The sequence below is a fragment of the Pinus tabuliformis genome, chromosome 8, assembly GCF_031772625.1.
Source record: "Pinus tabuliformis cultivar Carrire ecotype Pingquan chromosome 8, CPIR1, whole genome shotgun sequence".
Classification (NCBI taxonomy): domain Eukaryota; kingdom Viridiplantae; phylum Streptophyta; class Pinopsida; order Pinales; family Pinaceae; genus Pinus; species Pinus tabuliformis.
Genome location: NC_142294.1, coordinates 1,367,552,243 through 1,367,571,032, shown reverse-complemented (window position 1 = coordinate 1,367,571,032; position 18,790 = coordinate 1,367,552,243). Strand labels below are relative to the sequence as shown.

Below are 18,790 nucleotides of genomic sequence, written 5' to 3'. Positions count from 1 at the left end.
TTGGTAGGAATAGTGTCATTACCTTGGACCATGTATCGTAGATCAAGTTATTCCACGGGCATTTGCAACCTAGACTCCCAAGAGGTGCAATTAGAGGTTACTTCTAATTGGTCATATTCAATAAGGCATGAAATCCACAACTTTCTATGGATTTAATCTACCATTCACAAGCACAATCAGCAAGTGAGGGGGGGGTCTTATTAGGTCCCAAGGGAAACCTTGAAATATCTTTTTCTTTGGGTCTGCGAAAGTCTACAAACAATCAAGCAGAAGCCTATGCTCTTTATTAGAGTATCCTCCTCCCTTACTAATATTGGAGAACCAAGTACACTTATCAATCAAATGATCTCAAAATTCACCCACTCCAAAAGCAAACTTGCTTCGATTATAGCTTGAATCCAGAAGAAGATTGGAAAACTACATAAGGTCTCATTTTATCAAGTTTTACAAGAAAAAGCAGCAGGCTTTTTCTCTAGCCAATGAAGTTGTTACTCTCAAATTAGGTGTCCTTCGAAAAAATGTGAGGTGGCTTTTTCACCCACCTCCTTGACACTCTACGGTTTTGGAGACGAGGACATGTAACATCACAATTAATCACTAGTTTTCACATAAAAACCACCAACAAATTGGAAGCGAGGGTCTCGAATTTGAAAGGACAAGCCAACCCTTCTTTCGCATGCATGAAATTAAATACGCTTAGACTCTTTAAGTCCTTGGCAAAGGTCTTCACTGGCAAGGTGGGATAATGAAACACTACGCAAGAAAAGCTTGCTACATTGAAATTAGGAAGATCATTTAGCCAAAAATCAACCTGGTAAGAACCTCTATCAATCTCCAACTAATTTACTTGAATTTTTGCCTATTACATTTTGTCTCATTGTTTGCACAAACTGCAATCACTTCTTGGTCTTGGCCCCTTTGCAACAACCTACCTGACACAAGCAATCCTAGTTCTCTAGGTTTTTCTTACTTCTTGGCCTTTCTCCATTGAGGAATTTTTCTCTAGTTTAATTGGGCCCTAGCTACTAAGATATCCTTCAACTCAATGTTGGAAATCTTTGGTCAACTGGCACTTTGTTTTGTTGTTGTAATTTGTGTAATTTTGTGGCAAGTGTTCCTTTATGTGTTATAAACAAGGCATTCTTTGTTGATTTTTCTGAACCTAGCACCTAACACTTTATTAACCTAGCAGATTATCAATCTACTGAATAAATGCACAAATAGATTCTCAACACAATTAGTGGAAGCAAAATTACACCAATCTCAATGACAAGTGACATAAACAAATTTTGCCCAATCAACAATTATTCATTAATAACTCAGAACCTACTTGGGCTCTCGTCCTAGGATAATGGCCCAACTGAGGAGAGTACAATTACAACATACCCTAGATTTGATCCAACAGATCAGGCCAATGTTGCACGAAGCGGGAGCGAAGCGGAAGCGCGGAGCGCGGAAGCGTCATTTTCCAAAAATCTAGGGAGCGAAGCGTCCGCGGAAGCGTCTGCTATATATATATATTTTTTTATATTTTTTTGCATTTATACTCAAAACAAACATCCCAAATACCAAATTAATTGTAGAAGACATGAAAACATGCATATTTTTGCATAAATCAAGATAGATATGGCATCCATGATTCCATTGTAGTTACTAGTATGTACAACAATCATCTATATTCTAGCTATTACAAACATACATCAAATTTTGAAGCATATTATAAAACATAAAACATTTAAGCATATTATAAAACATAAAACATAGAGCATATTATGATTTATCTAGCAAGTGAGCAACTGTCAACATTTGTCATGTCCAAAATTCAAATAATAATGTTTACAAAATATGTCACTTGGTCACCGCCAAGCCAAAAAGGTTCAAAATTCAAATTCACAAGTCTACAAGTCTAATGAGTAATCTATGACAAAAAGAAGTAGATTGTGAATATATCTACTAATCTCTCCTCCTTCCACCACGAATAGAACGTGATGGCGGGCCTCCACGTGGTGGCAATGAAGAAGATGGTCCCTGTGTAAGTCGTGGCACTGGAACTGATGAAGAAGAACCTCCTCTAGTAGAAACCAAGGGACCAGATGGGGGTGGGGGTGGTGGCATATCAACACCCGTGTCATCATCCTAGAATCGCTCAAAAAATTCATGCAAAAAAAAAACACTAGTTAACAAAAAAATTAAAAACATGAATTCTTTATAAGGGAAAATTGGAAAATTCATACCACAATGGACATACCTGGATAAGAGAATCCTCTAATTGCTCTAGTCGCAACACTCCATCCTCCAAATTGGGCTCCTCTGGATTCTTGTCCCAAGTCAACAAGTCTTTATTAGACTTTGCATCTTCACAGTAATGGGACAACAATCGCAAGTTGTAATGAACATAAACCAAGCTCTCTGCCCGGTCTAAATTCAACCTGTTCCTTTTAACACTGTGGATGAAAGAATAAGAGCTCCAACACCTCTCTGCAGAAGAAGTGTTTACCACCTGTGATAGCACCCGCAATGCCAAACTCTGTAGAAGTGGAGTAGGCCCTCCATGCATGTTCCACCACTCAAGAGCAGAAAAATTCTCTCGATCTTGAATTGCATGCATGCTCGAAAATGGACCAGTGCTGCTCGTATAGTTGCTCACGTGTCTCCGTACCAATGCAGCCTCCTCCTCATCAGGGATTAATCTACTCAATGCAGCCATATATTTTTCGTGAACCTCTTTATCTTGGTGTGGTCTTCTCCTGACTCCCCCCCCAGGTGCTGGTTTTGAAAGCCATGATGGATGATAGTATTTAGGTGTCAAAACATATGCTAATGCATGCAATGGAACATTTAGGCTATCCCATCGTTTTACCACCTCTTCACGAATATAATTGTACAAGGTGGTATCTCTAGGCTCAACAATGTCTTTAATCTGCCCCAACATGCTATCCATTTGCTCATACACCTCCCCAATTACTGGTCGATCTGAATCTGCAAACTTGATCATGTAATAAATTGGTTTGGTGAATTGCAAAACATATTTAACCTGTGACCAAAAGTAACTGTCAAGAACAATGTCCTTGACTTCATTAGCACCATCTGTGTCATTGTTAATTTCATCCCATGTTTCAGCACACACCAGATTAGTTAAAGCTTGTCTCACCCTCACTAGCCGCCTAAAGGTGAGGTAATAACTAGCAAATCTTGTCTTTGCAATTTTAAGCAATTGCAACTTGGAGTAAGTGCCATAGAAGTAGTTTACCCTTGTATGCCCTGTGATGAATTTAATGAGCTGCTTCCCTTTCCTGTAAACCTCAGCAATCCACCCACAATCTTTGTGTTTCACAATATCATGCATCAAAAGGTTCAATGTGTGAACCAGGCACCCAGACCAAAAGATGTGTGGATGAGTACGCTCAATAATTTTTCCTGCTAACTTACAATTTGCTGCATTATCTGTGATCACTTGAATCACATTATTCGGACCAACATCTTTGATTGATTTCAATAGGAGATCTGCAATGTTTTGTGCAGTTGCACTGATGGAGGAGGAGTCATGAGATGCAATAAATACTGCACCACTAGAAGAAACACCAAGAACATTTATCAAATGTTGGTTTCTAATATTTGTCCACCCATCTGATACAATGGATACCCCATAATCCACCCACTCATGTGTAAAACGTGTCAAAGCTCTTTGAACCTTAGCTTTTTCTCTTTCTAATAACACTGTTCTAGCTTTCTCATAGTTGGGGGCCTTGTATCCTTTTGGGGCTTCATTGATGGCCTTTACCATGTCATGCCAATAGGGAGAGCGAAGCACATTGAATGGTACACCGCAAGCACAAAGAAAACGGACTATCTTTCCATCCACATCATCCCTCCCAGTAACATTAAGGAAATCCCCTATTGTTTTTCTACCTCCAGAGGTTGCAAAAGTACCATGAGGAGATGGGCAACTACCAAATTTAGAGGTTGCACTTGATTCAGAATGAGTTTTTTGTTTCTTGTTTTTTCCTTGTGCAGCCATCTCTAATTTGATGTATTTTTGTCTTTGTTCACTTGAAATGTTTGGGCAAATGGTTACCCCCACGGAACCCTTTCTTTCATCACTGTCTAGCACCCCACAAAGATGCCTCCTCAGACGGGTATATGAACCCGTATATGGTTTTCCTCCATGACAACCATGAGGGCACATCCATTTGTAAGATCCACCACCCTTTCCCCCTTCAAGTTTGGTCACAAAGGTCCACAAGGGATTTGATGTACCTTTCCCATCTTGTGCTTCAGTGTCCTCTTCAAGTTCATCCCCTTCCTCTTCAAACCCTTCCTCCTCATCATACATTGGGTCACTACTATTAGGACCAAGTTCATCCCCTTCCTCTTCCCCTCTATTCCTCAACCTTGCCATCATTAAAACCAAGAGTGGAATGATACATAGAAGCCAAAAGAACACCATCTTGGAATATGGATATAGGTGGTGGACAACCTGTAAATAAAGGAGCAAGTAGAAACAATGGGAAAGAGTAGGAGAGGGAGGAGAAAAATACAATTTTTTTTTCAAAAAAACAAGGGAGTTTGGGGTTTGAACTTACCTCTTTAGCTCTTGTAGATGAAGTCCTCCAAGCTCTTGCTCCAAGCTCCTCCTCCTTCTCCTAGCTCCTCCTTCTTCACTCCTCCAAGCTCTCCTCTCTTCTCCTCTCCTTTCCTCTCTTCTCTTCTCCTCTCCTCTCTTCTCTTCTCCAACTCTCATAAACTCAAAGTGAGAAAATGAGAAGAGAATGGGGGCTTTATTCTTTTCTAAAGTCACCCTAGACTCACCCTAAACCAACCTAACCCACCCCCTCATGCTAGTTAAGACTCAAGTTAAAACAAATTAAAAAAAAATCAAGTTAAAAAAATGATGCCGCGGGTTGCTTCCGGAATCGCCTGGGAACCGTGCGGGTGGCGTGCGGTTCCGGGCCGGAAGCTTGGCGCCACCCCGTGCCCGAACCGCCCTCGGATCCGCGGTTCCGGGGTGGCCGCAACCTATATGGCAGGAACCGCGTATAAAAGACGGAACCGCGCCCCCTCCTCCTCAGAATCGCGATTCCCAAATGGATTCCGGGACGGTTCGCTCCGAACCGCGGTTCCGGGTTTGGATCCTCCGGGGGGGGGGCGATTCCTGCAACACTGGATCAGGCCCTAGATCTATCCTCGATATCCTTGACTAATTTGGATGTCCAATGCTGCACTTCTGCACTTCCTAGGACCTAGCACACTAGAATGGAAGTCCTTCTCCACTCGCCCTTGATATGCTTCTCTCAATGTCTTGTGTTGTTGTATGGTGTGTCTCTCCTCTCCTTTCCTTGCTTTTATAACATTACATTTAGCTAAATCCATGACCCCAATCTCCAAAGTGATTGACGGTCGAGATTAGATCTCACCTCACTTAAGATCAACGGCTAAGATTTAAGCATAATCACTAGAGTAAATTACTTAATTTTCCTAGGTTTCTTTAGTTCAATTAGCCTACATAACTAATTATGTGTTTTTCCTAAGATAGAGTTAGGATAAGTTACAATAGCAAGTGTCCTAAGGAAACTTTGGGCAACTTCTACACACCTAGACACTTAGGCCTATGCAAAAGTACCTATCCAAGCTACAAACATCAACATTCTTTGGGTTATCCCCTCTATGCACCAACTTGGGCCTTGAAATACCATTCCCAAAAGCTAGAATCTTAGCATTCTTTGGTGTCTTGCTCATATGTGTTACAAGGAAGCTTGGGAGTTTAAAAGGATTTTAAGAAGGCATGAAGAGTCCTTGTAATGCAATAGATCCTTTCTTTTTTCAATGACCTCTAAGGTGCATGAAAATGAACAGTAGTGCACTTCACGAAATGCTATAATCATGAATATACTAGTATAACAAAAGCATAAAATTGATGTATTGGAAGCATAATGTAATACGATGAGGAAAATGGTCATCAATCTAAGTAGAGACTCACACTCTACAACTTTTAATAATGTCAACAATTGTTAAGTTTAGGTATGTTCTATGCTTAGAGATATTTATTTCAATTTTCATAGTTAGCTCAATATCTTTTTCAGATTAGTAATCACATCAACATTAAAGTAAACTGCAGATAGAACATAAACATAAATAGCAAAAGACAAGCCAAGACAAGAGGACATAAGATGTGGCGCTAGCCAAGGACAAACCCCAATGTGGGGAAACCCTTGATCAATTCTTCTTATATGTTCTTCAATAGTTCAGCAGAGAGAGAGAGATAGTACATTTACAACAAAAGTCAACACTTTGACTTATCTAGATAAGAGCATAGATCATCTCTAACAAGATGATACATGAGATCAGAAGACATGCTGCTTCAACTGATTCTCCAAGGTGACTCCTTCACCTATCATTGTGTTGCATCTCGTCATCATGCTACACCTCATCGTGTTGCAACATGCTGCACGTGCTTGTTGTCCCATTGTGCCACTCTTGCACAATGTCATGGTTGTCTCGTTGTGCCACTGTTGCACTATGTCATGACTGTCCCATTGTGCCACTACTGCACAATGTCACGGTTGTCCCGTTGTGCTTTGCCATACAATAACAGCACCATGAATTTGTTGCACTAAATACTAGTTGTACCATTGTACCAATGTTGTCCCATTGTGCATTATATGCCATTGACCATTGTTGTACCATATGTTGCACCATACTGCACCAAGTTGCCTTTGTTGTCCCATTATTGTATCATTGCAGCACCATGTAGCATTGTTGTCCCACTGTTGCACCATTGTTGCACCATACATCTTGCAATCATATACATCTGCACCATTGCTGCACCATACATCATGTTGTCCATACATCTTGTTGTCCACACTGTTGCACAATTGCTGCACCATACATCTTGTTGTCATATACTATGTTGTCTATAATGTTACAACATTCATCATAAGACTTGGATCTATCATTCATGACTATGATTCAATCCAAACAACAGATAGAGCATCCTTATTTAGAATAGCGTTAAGGGTTGCTAAAGATGTGGCTTCTTTATCTCAGCGTTTACATGTGAGAGCATTCTTTCCATGATAGCAACGGTATTCCTTTCATGACTGCATATAGGATAAGGGCTTTTCCTTTCATGACAGCAAGGGCATTCCATGTGTAGAGCACTTCTTCTAGGACAGTGTTTAGGTGCCATCTCCATTAGGCAACGTAGCAACTAGGTTTAGGGCATCTCTTCTCCTTAGACCTGCGGCTAGGGTTTCTGCCTTCATTTCCATGGCTGCATATTGCTGCTTCTTCAAAGGGCAGCATTTAGGGCTTCTCCATAGGGCAGTGTTAGGGCTTCCTTCACCGTGCTAGCTCTCCCTTTCCTCTTGCGTCTAGGGCTTCTTCATTAGGGCAGTGTAGAGCCTAGGGCACTCCCTTTATATTAGGGCAGCATAGAGCCTAGGGCACTCCCTCTAGATTAGGGCAGCGTTATCCCTTAGAATATCTCCTCCTACTAAAACCCAAAGACAAGTAGAGAGGAAGAGATCCCAAGTGTGTGTTGAAATGACTTGAAGGCCACCTTTATCTATACTAAAACGTTGAGCACAAGTGGGGTTTATTTGGTTGTTGGTCGACCTTGACGAATTGTCCCATAACACTAATAAATTCATATCTCCATGAATACTTAACAGAATCGGATAATCTTTAAATCAATCCTACACCTCTCGATGAGAGGGATCCAAGAAAAATATCAACTGCCTTTAATAAGATGAACCACATGGAGTTTGGCCCTAGTTGCCAATTTTAACACTCCCTCTCAACTAGGGAGAACTCCATCAGCTGATCCATATGTCTGCTATACCGTCTCTGCCATCAGTGCCCTGCACTGCTCTGCTTTGCTGAACCATGAAGAAGAAGAATTGGTCGAGAATGTCTCATACTATTCTCTGCTGACCCGAAGTCAGTTTCATCTGAAGAGAGTGTGTCATATCACTCTTACTGACCCGAAGTCAGTTTTATTGATCCCAGATCAATATCAAAAGAGAGTGTCTCAAACCACTCATACTGATCCCAGATCAGTTGGAGGTCATCCTAGCATAGGGAGTACGGTAGATACAATGATGTGTCCATCGATAGTACTACTATGGTCCCTAACCCCATTTCCATGCTCATTGATCAAATGAGAGGTACTTCCCATGAGTCCCAAACTACATGGGTAGGATGCCTCAACAGGAGAACTAATCATCCTGTCCCACAAGAGAACTTATCATCCTGGCTCACAGGAGAACGAATCATCCTGTCCCAAAGTCGCCTCGAGGTATCACAAGGGAAGGCTAAGCTATTCACCCTGTACACAACGCACCATTAAGGGAGGGTGAGTCACCCTATGGTCGTGTGTTGCTCTAGTAAGTACCCCAAGCCCCCCAGAGCTCCCCGAGCAAAATGCATGCAACATGCAAGACCCTTATACGAAGGTCTCTCAACGACTCCAAGTTGTTTGGGAAAGTCACAGATTTGACCTTTCCCCGGGGCTTTGACAAAATGTTTGTGACCTGTACATCAATCTCAATGCGATGGAGCCTCCTCGCTCATTGACTTACCATGTCCCAGATAAGGTAGCATCTGATGTCTATCTATTAGAGCAATCATCGAATACAGGATTCCTCAACAATCGAACCCCCCTAGTTGTCACAGAGGATCACAATGGTATTCATCATGTGTACAAATAACTCACTAAAGAGCTTCCACAACCAAGCAACTTCACACGAGATCATACTCGTAGCTATGTATTCGGTCTCAGTGGTGCTTATAGCAACTGACTCCTGCTTCCTGCTCATCCATGATATCGAAGCAGAATCCAAAGAGAACCAGCACTAAGAAGTGCTCTAGTGATCCTCCATACTGCCTGCCAGTCAGCGTTCGAATAATCATGCAGTTTCATATTTCCAACAGTGTATCTCAATCCATGAGAGATTGTGCCCCGAAGATATCTCAGAAGATTCTTGGCACCAAATCCAGTGAGCCTCAACCAAATATGAGCTCACCATGCTAACTGCAAAACATATATACAGACGAAAGTTCACCAAGAACATCAATGCAAATGAGTTTATGAAACTCAAAGGCATTTTCCAAATCTGGTCCGGCATCATCACCATATAACTTCTAAAAGTTAAGATCCTCGAGGTAGTCACGGGCTTGCAGTTTACCATTCCACATCCGGAATCCAACTCCCTCTTACTTCTGCAAGTGAGAGGGTCTGCACCTATCAGAAATAGGTCGTTCTTAGAAGGTGCCGGTATGAGAGGTTTATCATCCACAATCTTCAAACCATGGTTTGGATCAGCTTCACGCTTAGTGAATCTCAGCTTCATCTGACAATTATCAATCCTCTCATATCAAACCCAGGGTGATTTACTTCCAGCCATAGAGGGTTTTCTTCCACCTGCATATATGAGATTCCCTATGAATCTCAAACCCCTCGGGTTGTTCCAAGCCTGTGAACCTGCTACATGAGGGGAATGGTCCCTTTGTAAGATTTTCCTTCGGTACATCTCAGACATGTACCTTCATGATCCTTTTGAATTCAGGATCCCAGTCACCATCTGACTCACATCGGATAAGGCCCCACAATAAGTAGACCTTCGGTGCTATAGATGAGATGTGTCAATTGACATGGTCCCCAATGGACCATCCTGCAACTTGGTACAAATTGCCAACCCTGAACCCATGAGTAAAAGCATCTTTGAAAATTCTATTTTCAAAGACGTATCTTTCCATCGATGAATACCACCCTGAAACCTTTGACTTCCATTGTCGAAATGGACACCAGGTTCTTCTTGCGATCAGGTACATAAAAGAGATTTTGTAAATGAATCGAGTTACCCTCATTCAATTGAGGGGTAACATTTCCTACACCCTTTCCGGGATAGGTGGCATCGGCTCCAAGTATAATCCCACGATTGTTTCTTACCAAATTCGAGAGAGCACCCTTCTATCCGATGAAGTGCCTTGAAGCACTATAATCAATAAGCCAGATTCCCACAAAATCTGAAGGAGAGGGCCAATACAAGATAACGCTTCTTTATCTTATTAGAAACAACATTTGATTCTTCATACCTGGGGTTCCTTGCTTTCCTTGAAGAGTCGGTCATTTCCTTGATGACCTGCATTATCTGTCATTCCTTCGATCATTGAAGATGTCCCTGGAATGATTGTTATCTTCATCAATAGATGTGTCCCTGCCATTTGGACACTCCTTCGCATAATGGCCGAACTTATTGTAAGCAAGGCATCTGCCTTTCCTTTCACCCTAAGATCCGGACTTCCCATTGAAGTGATCTGTAGCTAGGCCATCAGAAGCTTCTGCTGCGCCATTTTGATGATATACTCTGCTTCGATTATCCCTTGGTGAATTTGAAGAGGGATGAGGAATGCATTCATCCTTTTGTCCTTTCCCAGCTGTCTTCAGTGATTGCTCTTTCACTATTGCTTGGGCTTTGTCTTCACCTCAGCGCTGATACCATGTTAAGTTTAGGTATGTTCTATGCTTAGAGCAATTTATTTCAATTTTCATAGTTAGCTCAATATCTTTTTCAGATTAGCAATCACATCAGCATTAAAGTAAACTGCAGATAGAACATAAATATAAATCGCAAAAGACAAGCCAAGACAAGAGGACACAAGATGTGGCGCTAGCCAGGGACAAACCCCAATGTGGGGAAACCCTTGATCAATTCTTCTTATATGTTCTTCAATAGTTCAACAGAGAGAGAGAGAGAGAGAGATAGTACATTTACAACAGAGGTCAACAATTTGACTTATCTAGATAAAAGCATAGATCATCTCTAACAAGATGATAAATGAGATCAGAAAACATGTTGCTTCAACTGATTCTCCAAGGTGACTCCTTCACCTATCATTGTGCTGCATCTCGTCATCATGTTACACCTCATCGTGTTGCACATGCTTGTTGTCCCATTGTGCCACTATTGCACAATGTCATCATTGTCTCGTTGTGCCACTGTTGCACTATGTCATGACTGTCCCATTGTGCCACTATTGCACAATGTCATGGTTGTCCCGTTGTGGTTTGCCATACCATAACAACACCATGAATTTGTTGCACTAAATACTAGTTGTCCCATGTTGTACCATTGTACCATTGTTGTCCCATTGTGCACTGTATGCCATTGACCATTGTTGTTCCACTGTTGTACCATTGCTGTCCCATTGTGCACTGTATGCCATTGACCATTGTTGTTCCACTGTTGTACCATACGCTGCACCAGGTTGCCTTTGTTGTCCCATTGTTGTATCATTGCAGCACCATGTAACATTGTTGTCCCACTGCTGCACCATACATCTTGTTGTCCATACTGCTGCACCATTGTTCCACCATACATCTTGTCGTCATATACATCTGCACCATTGTTGCACCATACATCTTGTTGTCCATACTACTGCACCATTGCTGCACCATACATCTTGTTGTCATATACTATGCTATCTATAATGTTACAACATTCATCATAAGACTTGGATCTATCATTCATGACTGTGATTCAATCCAAACAACAGATAGAGCATCCTTATTTAGAACAGCGTTAAGGGTTGCTAAAGATGTGGCTTCTTTATCTCAGCGTTTACGTGTGAGAGCATTCCTTCCATGACAGCGATGGTATTCCTTTCATGACTGCATATAGGATAAGGGCTTTTCCTTTCATGACAGCAAGGGCATTCCATGTGTAGAGCACTTCTTCTAGGACAGCGTTTAGGTGCCATCTCCATTAGGCAACGTAGCAACTAGGTTTAGGGCATCTCTTCTCCTTAGACCTGCGGCTAGGGTTTCTGCCTTCATTTCCATGGCTGCATATTACTGCTTCTTCATAGGGCAGCATTTAGGGCTTCTCCATAGGGCAGTGTTAGGGCTTCCTTCACCATGCTAGATCTCCCTTTCCTCTTGCGTCTAAGGCTTCTTCATTAGGGCAATGTAGAGCCTAGGGCACTCCCTCTATATTAGGGCAGCATAGAGCCTAGGGCACTCCCTCTAGATTAGGGCAGCGTTATCCCTTAGGATATCTCCTCCTACTAAAACCCAAAGATAAGTAGAGAGGAAGAGATCCCAAGTGTGTGTTGAAATGACTTGAAGGCCACCTTTATTTATACTAAAACGTTGAGCACAAGTGGAGTTTATTTGGTTGTTGGTCGACCTTGACGAATTGTCCCATAACACTAATAAATTCATATCTCCATGAATACTTAACAGAATCGGATAATCTTTAGATCAATCCTACACCTCTCGATGAGAAGGATCCAAGAAAAATATCAACTGCCATTAATAAAATGAACCACATGGAGTTTGGCCCTAGTTGCCAATTTTAACAACAACTCTATCCAATCATATTTAAAAGAGGGCACACTTCATCAAAGGATAGCGGCTATGGAACTTGAAAACAAAAACTCCCTCCCTTCCAACCACAAACAAGAAGAAACCAATAGCCATCATGTTCTTCACTAATTTCTATGTTCGGTAAAGCACTTAGAATTTTGGGAGCCTTTTAGAGTTGTATACATGTAAGCATAGCTACAAGAAACTCGTAGATGTATTAATTGTGGACTTTTGCAAGTTATGTTTTGTGGCATTTGAGAGCTACCAAGCTTGCTTGAAACTTGTTAAATTTGGACAACTAGGTCCAAACTCCATGTTCTGATGCTCAGATTAAGAGGCTAATATTTTTGTTGGATTCCTCTTTCTGAGAGGTGTAAAATCCATATAAAAATAGTCTTAATCCGATGAGCAGAACTTATATTTTGAATTTATTATTCTTAATAAATTATATGTGCAAGGTCAGCCAGTTTTGTAATGTAGGCTCACATGCCCAACAGATGTGTCACACACCCTCATTGATGGATATATATACAGGAAAAGTTGGAGAGAATTTGATCACAACACAACTCACATCTTCCTCTCTCATCCTAAAAAGTACGAGCTACCTGGAGGACGAATTTCAGCCACACGTGGGAAGGACGAAGAGGATTTTTCTGCTGCTAGGGTTTCTGCTGCTAAGGTTTCGCAGAAGTTTGACCAGCGTTGACTTTGGTCAACGCTTGGTCCAAACAAGCTGAAAACTTGTGGGAGGTTCGATTTTTGAAGGCCGTACTACCTGGCACAAAAATCGAGGTCAAAGGGTTGACCGTTTTGCTACTGCGTTGACTTTTAGCTTGCTGCCCCTGCGTTGACTTTTCAGGACAGCGTTGACTTTTGTAGAACTGACTTGGGTTGACTCATCCACTGGTTGGAGGGTTGTTGTGACACATGCTGGGCTGGCTGACCAAAGGAGACTTTGCTGGTTGAAGCATCCTATTGACCGCCGAAACAAACACATACATTTTTCTTGTTTCTGATTTGTCTTCTGTAAGATCTGCTTATATGTTCTATCTGCATTTTGCTTATCTACTTGTATGATTGCTGTGAGAAAAGTAAAATTGCTCTTAGCATAGAACATCTACAAAACTTTACAAAACTCGAGCCAGTTGTTTTTATACTTTGTTGTTTAGCTTTCCTACAACATCTATAACACAAAGTTTCCCAATTTTGATTCCAAAGACGATATGATAAGGAGTTTTGTGCCCTCTCTAGTCAAGACCCAAAAGGGGTTTCCCAACCAAAATAACATAAAATGTACAATTTACATGATATCCCTAATATGGATAAAGAAGTTATATAGAACATTCCAACATGGACCTAACAACTATAGGTGGAGGGAAAATGGAATGCCCTATATTTTACATTCAATATGGGGAGGTGTCATGATCATGATAATAATATCCAAGGTAGATGTTGGTGAATAAATCAGAAAAGGTATCTTTGTTCATAACGAAGGCCACGGGTTAGCCAAGTTATAAATCCCATTAATTAAGATTAAAAACAGAAAATGCAATCCAATGGGACCCATTATGCTACCTCCAAACATGACAATCTGACAACCATTGACTTTGTTCCAACTTCTCTTTTAAGTAATGGTGTTCTTCCAAACTTCCAATCTAAAAAGTGAAAGATTGAGAACCAAATTGACAAAAGCCATAATAAATCAACCACTTCTCCATGTGATACCCAATTATGCTAGTGTTGAAGAAAGATGAGGCCTAAATTACATCAATGTTCATTGATTTCTATTTGCCTATAATACGCAATGTCAAACTCATATATAGATATCATACAAGATTGAAGAATTGCAATTAATGGATAATTGGAAGCCTAAAGAGACTTTTTTACATAGGGAACTACACCCTATAATGTATTTACTAGATGAGATGATAAGGGTATTGCAAAGTGAGGTACTAATAGTCAGTGTTCCACCAAGTTTTCGAGACATGGGGATGGGGGAGCAGGGATACGCAAGAGCAGCCTATGCAAAAGCTCCCCACCAATTTTTAGGAAACATGGGGGCACGTTGGGGTCTTTAACAAAAGGGACCTCGACAAAAATGGTAAAATAAAAATACTAAAAAATTATAAATATATCATTGAAATTTTATTATTTAATTGTCTTTATCATTATATAACACTTACATCATGAAGGATAAATTGATGAATCATATAACTTTAACAAATTTAAAACGAAAAGCATGATACAAACATACATATAACTATAACAATGTACAATGAAAATAAAAGTTCAAACCATATTGAAGTTCCAACTGTGAATACTAAATATTGAAATAAAAGTCACATTTGATACACCAAGATTCAAACTTTTATAGAGTCAAGTCTAATATATCATATATCAAGATTCAAAACAAAATGAAGTCTACAACTGAAGTCTAAAACAGAAAAGAAGATAACATAAGAACATATCAAATGACAAATGAGCATAATTGCTCAAAGTCATGCCTCGCTAGTCTCTGCATCCACCTGTTGCATGAATAAATCAGGATCAACCATGTCACCATCTGAATCAGAATCACTTTCATTCTCAAACATGCTAAGTGGCACACCAACCAACCCCATATGTGTCTCATCAAGTCCCTCCTCCATACTTACCTGTGCATCATCCTCTGGATCAACATCCCATCGTGTCGTTGGTCCCTTCAAATACTCAGGTGTCTTCCTATGCTCAAGACATAGGGCATTGTGCACAGCAACTAACTCTTCCGCTCTTCTAGAGGTAAGCTTGTTCCTCTTGATAGAGTGGATGAAGCTATATATGGACCAATTCCTCTCTGTTGCAAAGGAACTAGCAATCTGAGACAACAAACGCATAGCTAATGTTTGAGCTCTGGAGCACCATACGATTGCATCCTCCACCAACCAATCGGGTCATCTTGGGCTAGATCTAGGCAATCTACCCGAGCACCACGTGCGTTGAAGGGGCCACTAAGTGATGCAAACTAAACAAAATGTCTTTGAAGTTTTGTCCCCTCCTCATTGTAGATCTTTGCAATTGCATCTAGGAAGCCATTCTTTACCTCATGATCATCAATAGGAGGCACTCTCCCATAACATTTACTTTATTTAAATTATTTTTCCTCGAATTTTTGGGAAACAAAGGAAATGTTTCCATTTTTGGGAGGAAACGACGCCCTTTGGAGTTTCCGTGCGTTTCATTTTTTGGGAGGGTCGAGAAACGACCCCTAGACGTCCCCGGAGCGCAAGGGAGCAAGGAATCGTGATTCCCAAGTGGGGAGATGCATCCCTGTGGAACACTACTAATAGTCCATTTGTTTTCATCGGCTCAAACCAATTGTATCTTCATTCTACTAAAATTTCTATTAGAGCTAAAAGGTACAAATTTCAGCTCTCATTTCCTCCAAAATGTTGGGAGAAAACTGATCTACCTCTAGAAATTGAACATCTTCTTTATTTGCATTGTTGTAAATTACTCAAAAGATCAGCATCTACTATGTTCTTCTCAAGAATGCTTATGCTCAACGTGAATGAATGTCTCGCCACTAGTTCATTATAGGGTTTCCATCTTTGGATCACCTCCTAAGCCGCATTTTTATAACATTCAAGCATTCTGGAAGTCCATTCCGTAAGCCTCTCATAAGGTCTTCGTTTGGAGATTATCAAGAAGGGAAACCCTAGTTTAACTAATCAAGGCAAAAAGGCACAATCTTTAAACCAGCCTTGATACTACCTCCATAAAAGAACATTGCTATACAAGAATAAAACATACTGTTCAACAGGTTTAACGCTGCGATCATATTCAACAGCATATTGGAATACATATGATCTCACAATTATCCAACACCGTATATCTTTCACAATCAGGTTCCCATGAGAGTGCAACATGAGCTTTTTGAAATTATTAAATTATGCTTTCAATTATTATTAAAAAATTACTGAATTTACGCTTTCCAGCATTTCCCCAAAACTTCCTCCAGCAAAATTTAGTTGAAATCCCGCGTGAGTGTGGTCCGGTGGCAAGCGGTGAGGTGGCTCAAAGCCTCCCACATGGGAGCTGCTGAGGCAAGGTGCTACGCCAAGGTGATTATGGTGGCATGCATACACCTCTCGCTGTGCAGCAGCTTAGCCAAAGGGGCAGCTTAGTCTGGAAAGTTGTGTTTCCCAAAGCAACTTCCGAATTTTCCAAAAAAAAAAATGCTAAAGATCTGCTGTGAATGACATAATTGTCCGGCTGAAGAACCTAACACTAGAAGTGTGAATAATTGTTGATCCTCCAGCTTTTCAAGGGCGACCTAAAATTGCCCAAATAGACCTAGTAGCTTTTCTTTTTCGATGTGAAAGAACCATTAGCACAAATAACTACATGGGTTTTTTAAAACAGAAAAGAAAGCAACCTCTCTGAAGATTTAGAATGGAAATTTCATAGAGCAAAAGGAAAAGTACAAGTACATGAAGACCAGAGGCAATCATTCGATTTACAGCATTGTTCCCTCCACCGCCGATGCCCACGACCTTTATGCGAGCTGACTCCATCTGTCTGAACGGTGAATACGAGCTTCTGCACACTCTGCGTACCCTCAAACCACCTCCATTTCCAGCAACCCCGCTATGGAACAATTTCGCTCCGCCAAACTTTGAGCTCCAAGTATTTGCCGCCATGCCGCCAGAAAATGGAGCTAAACTCCAGCCGAATTGGAAAGAACTCGGAGAGGATCGAATATGATAAGAGTAAAGACTTTCTCCTCCCACGGAAAGGATACTCGGACAGTGAAAGCATTGCATTTTGAAGATCTGGAACGTTCCACAAGCTTTTTTAGAATATTCTATGGCTGCGAGTAAATGGCAGGAGAGTTAAATTGCTCGCATTCTACACAACTGTTGACGCCATTGCTGTTGAAGTTAAAAAGCTCCGAAATGCGAGTTTACAGAGCTGTGAAGTTCTAAAGCGGAGGAAATTTAAAGAGGGCCTTTTGACCGTGCGGTCCTGAGTTCGCATCCACTCGACTTCGATTGCAATTTCCTGCTTTCCGGTGTCGAAGTTTCAAAATGCACGGTTGTTTGGCCCTAGGGTTTCGATAGGAGCATCAAAAGCTTGTCATCGGATCCTGACAGCAACCAAAAGCAAAAACGACTTCAAGATAGCAAGGTTACGCTGCCTTCTTGTTTATTTTATTTTAATTGGCATTTTAAAAAATCAAAACATGATATCCGTTACTTTATCTTTCGTAAAAGAATTGTGAAATATTAGTGAATTGTTTTTTAAAACAATGTAAATAATCTTTAAAAGAAGGGATTTTATTTTCTGTATTGAGCGTTTGTGATTCATAATGAATTAAGAAAAGGTTTTTGATTTAGTTTTTTTGATAGAAATCACATAGAAGAAATTTTTGGCCGACGGTTTCGAACCAACAAGTGTGATTCATTATCACACCAAGATAGACTATAATTTTGTCATATAATTAGTTATTTTTTAATCAATTTAAATAATTCTTAACAAAAATATATTTATGTAGTGAATGTAATTTTAATATGAACTAGAGCTATACCTAGAATGCAATCTCTAGGAATATTAAGAAGGGTTACTAGATCTAGGAAAATGTCAATGAATCATAAATGCTAATAAGGGTTAGTAACTCACAAAAAGATTACAGTGTATATCTCAAATATCTACGTTTTTTATCTACGCACTTTTGCATTGTCTACTAAATATTGGAATCTAGTTAATTGGTAACATTATTTGATCTCATGAGAGGAATAACAATTGATGTCCTCTCCTTTATTCCCCAAGGACTAAAAGGAAAGAAAATAGCTATGGATACAGAGAAGGATTTCTGGCAACCTCCACCAAAGAGCTATCTGAAATTCAACATTGATGGTGCCTCAAAAGGCAACCCGAGAACAGCTGGTTTTGGAGGAGTTTTAAGAGATGAAAAGGGTTGTATCATCTTAATCTTCCACGGCCATTTAGGTAGAGCCACCAACAATATGGTTGAATTAATGGCTCTGGAGCAATGTCTAGAGATTCTGAGTCAGAACCATAGCTCAAATGTCATTATAGAAGCGGACTCAGAAATAACCATTAACTCTGTGAAAAGAATCAGTTGTGGTTCTAGACCGGAGAAAGTCTCAAACCACTGGAGACTAATTCAGGTTTACCAAAGAATTCAAATTCACCTCCAGAAGCTTAGAACAGTTAGTTTCAACCATGTTCGTCGAGATGCCAATAAGCTAGCGGACATTCTGGCTAACCAAGGTGTGAATAATACAGATTGCAGGATGGTGGAAAAATGGCAGGAGATGCCCCAAAGCCGGTTAAAGGCTCTCTGTGATGATCAAGCTATAGAGGACAGAGAGATTGCTCGATATCGAGAAAGGGTAACATGCTCGAATTGATTTTCCCCAG

The 18,790-nt window shown here is 40.5% G+C and overlaps 1 protein-coding gene across 2 annotated transcripts in view; it reads right to left on the bottom strand.

Annotated features, from left to right (window-relative positions):
* LOC149240585 (cell division protein FtsZ homolog 1, chloroplastic-like) overlaps positions 1-17,511 on the bottom strand; it is a 46,873-nt gene extending 29,362 nt beyond the window's left edge. The window contains exon 1 of one of the 2 annotated variants that reach the window (XM_089373760.1): positions 16,831-17,511. In XM_089373760.1, coding sequence (XP_089229886.1) covers positions 16,831-17,169 — 339 coding nt within the window. In that variant the 5' untranslated portion in view covers positions 17,170-17,511. The remainder of the gene's footprint in view (positions 1-16,830) is intronic. The other variant, XM_089373761.1, reaches the window with a different exon arrangement.
* Positions 17,512-18,790: the final 1,279 nt, after the last annotated feature.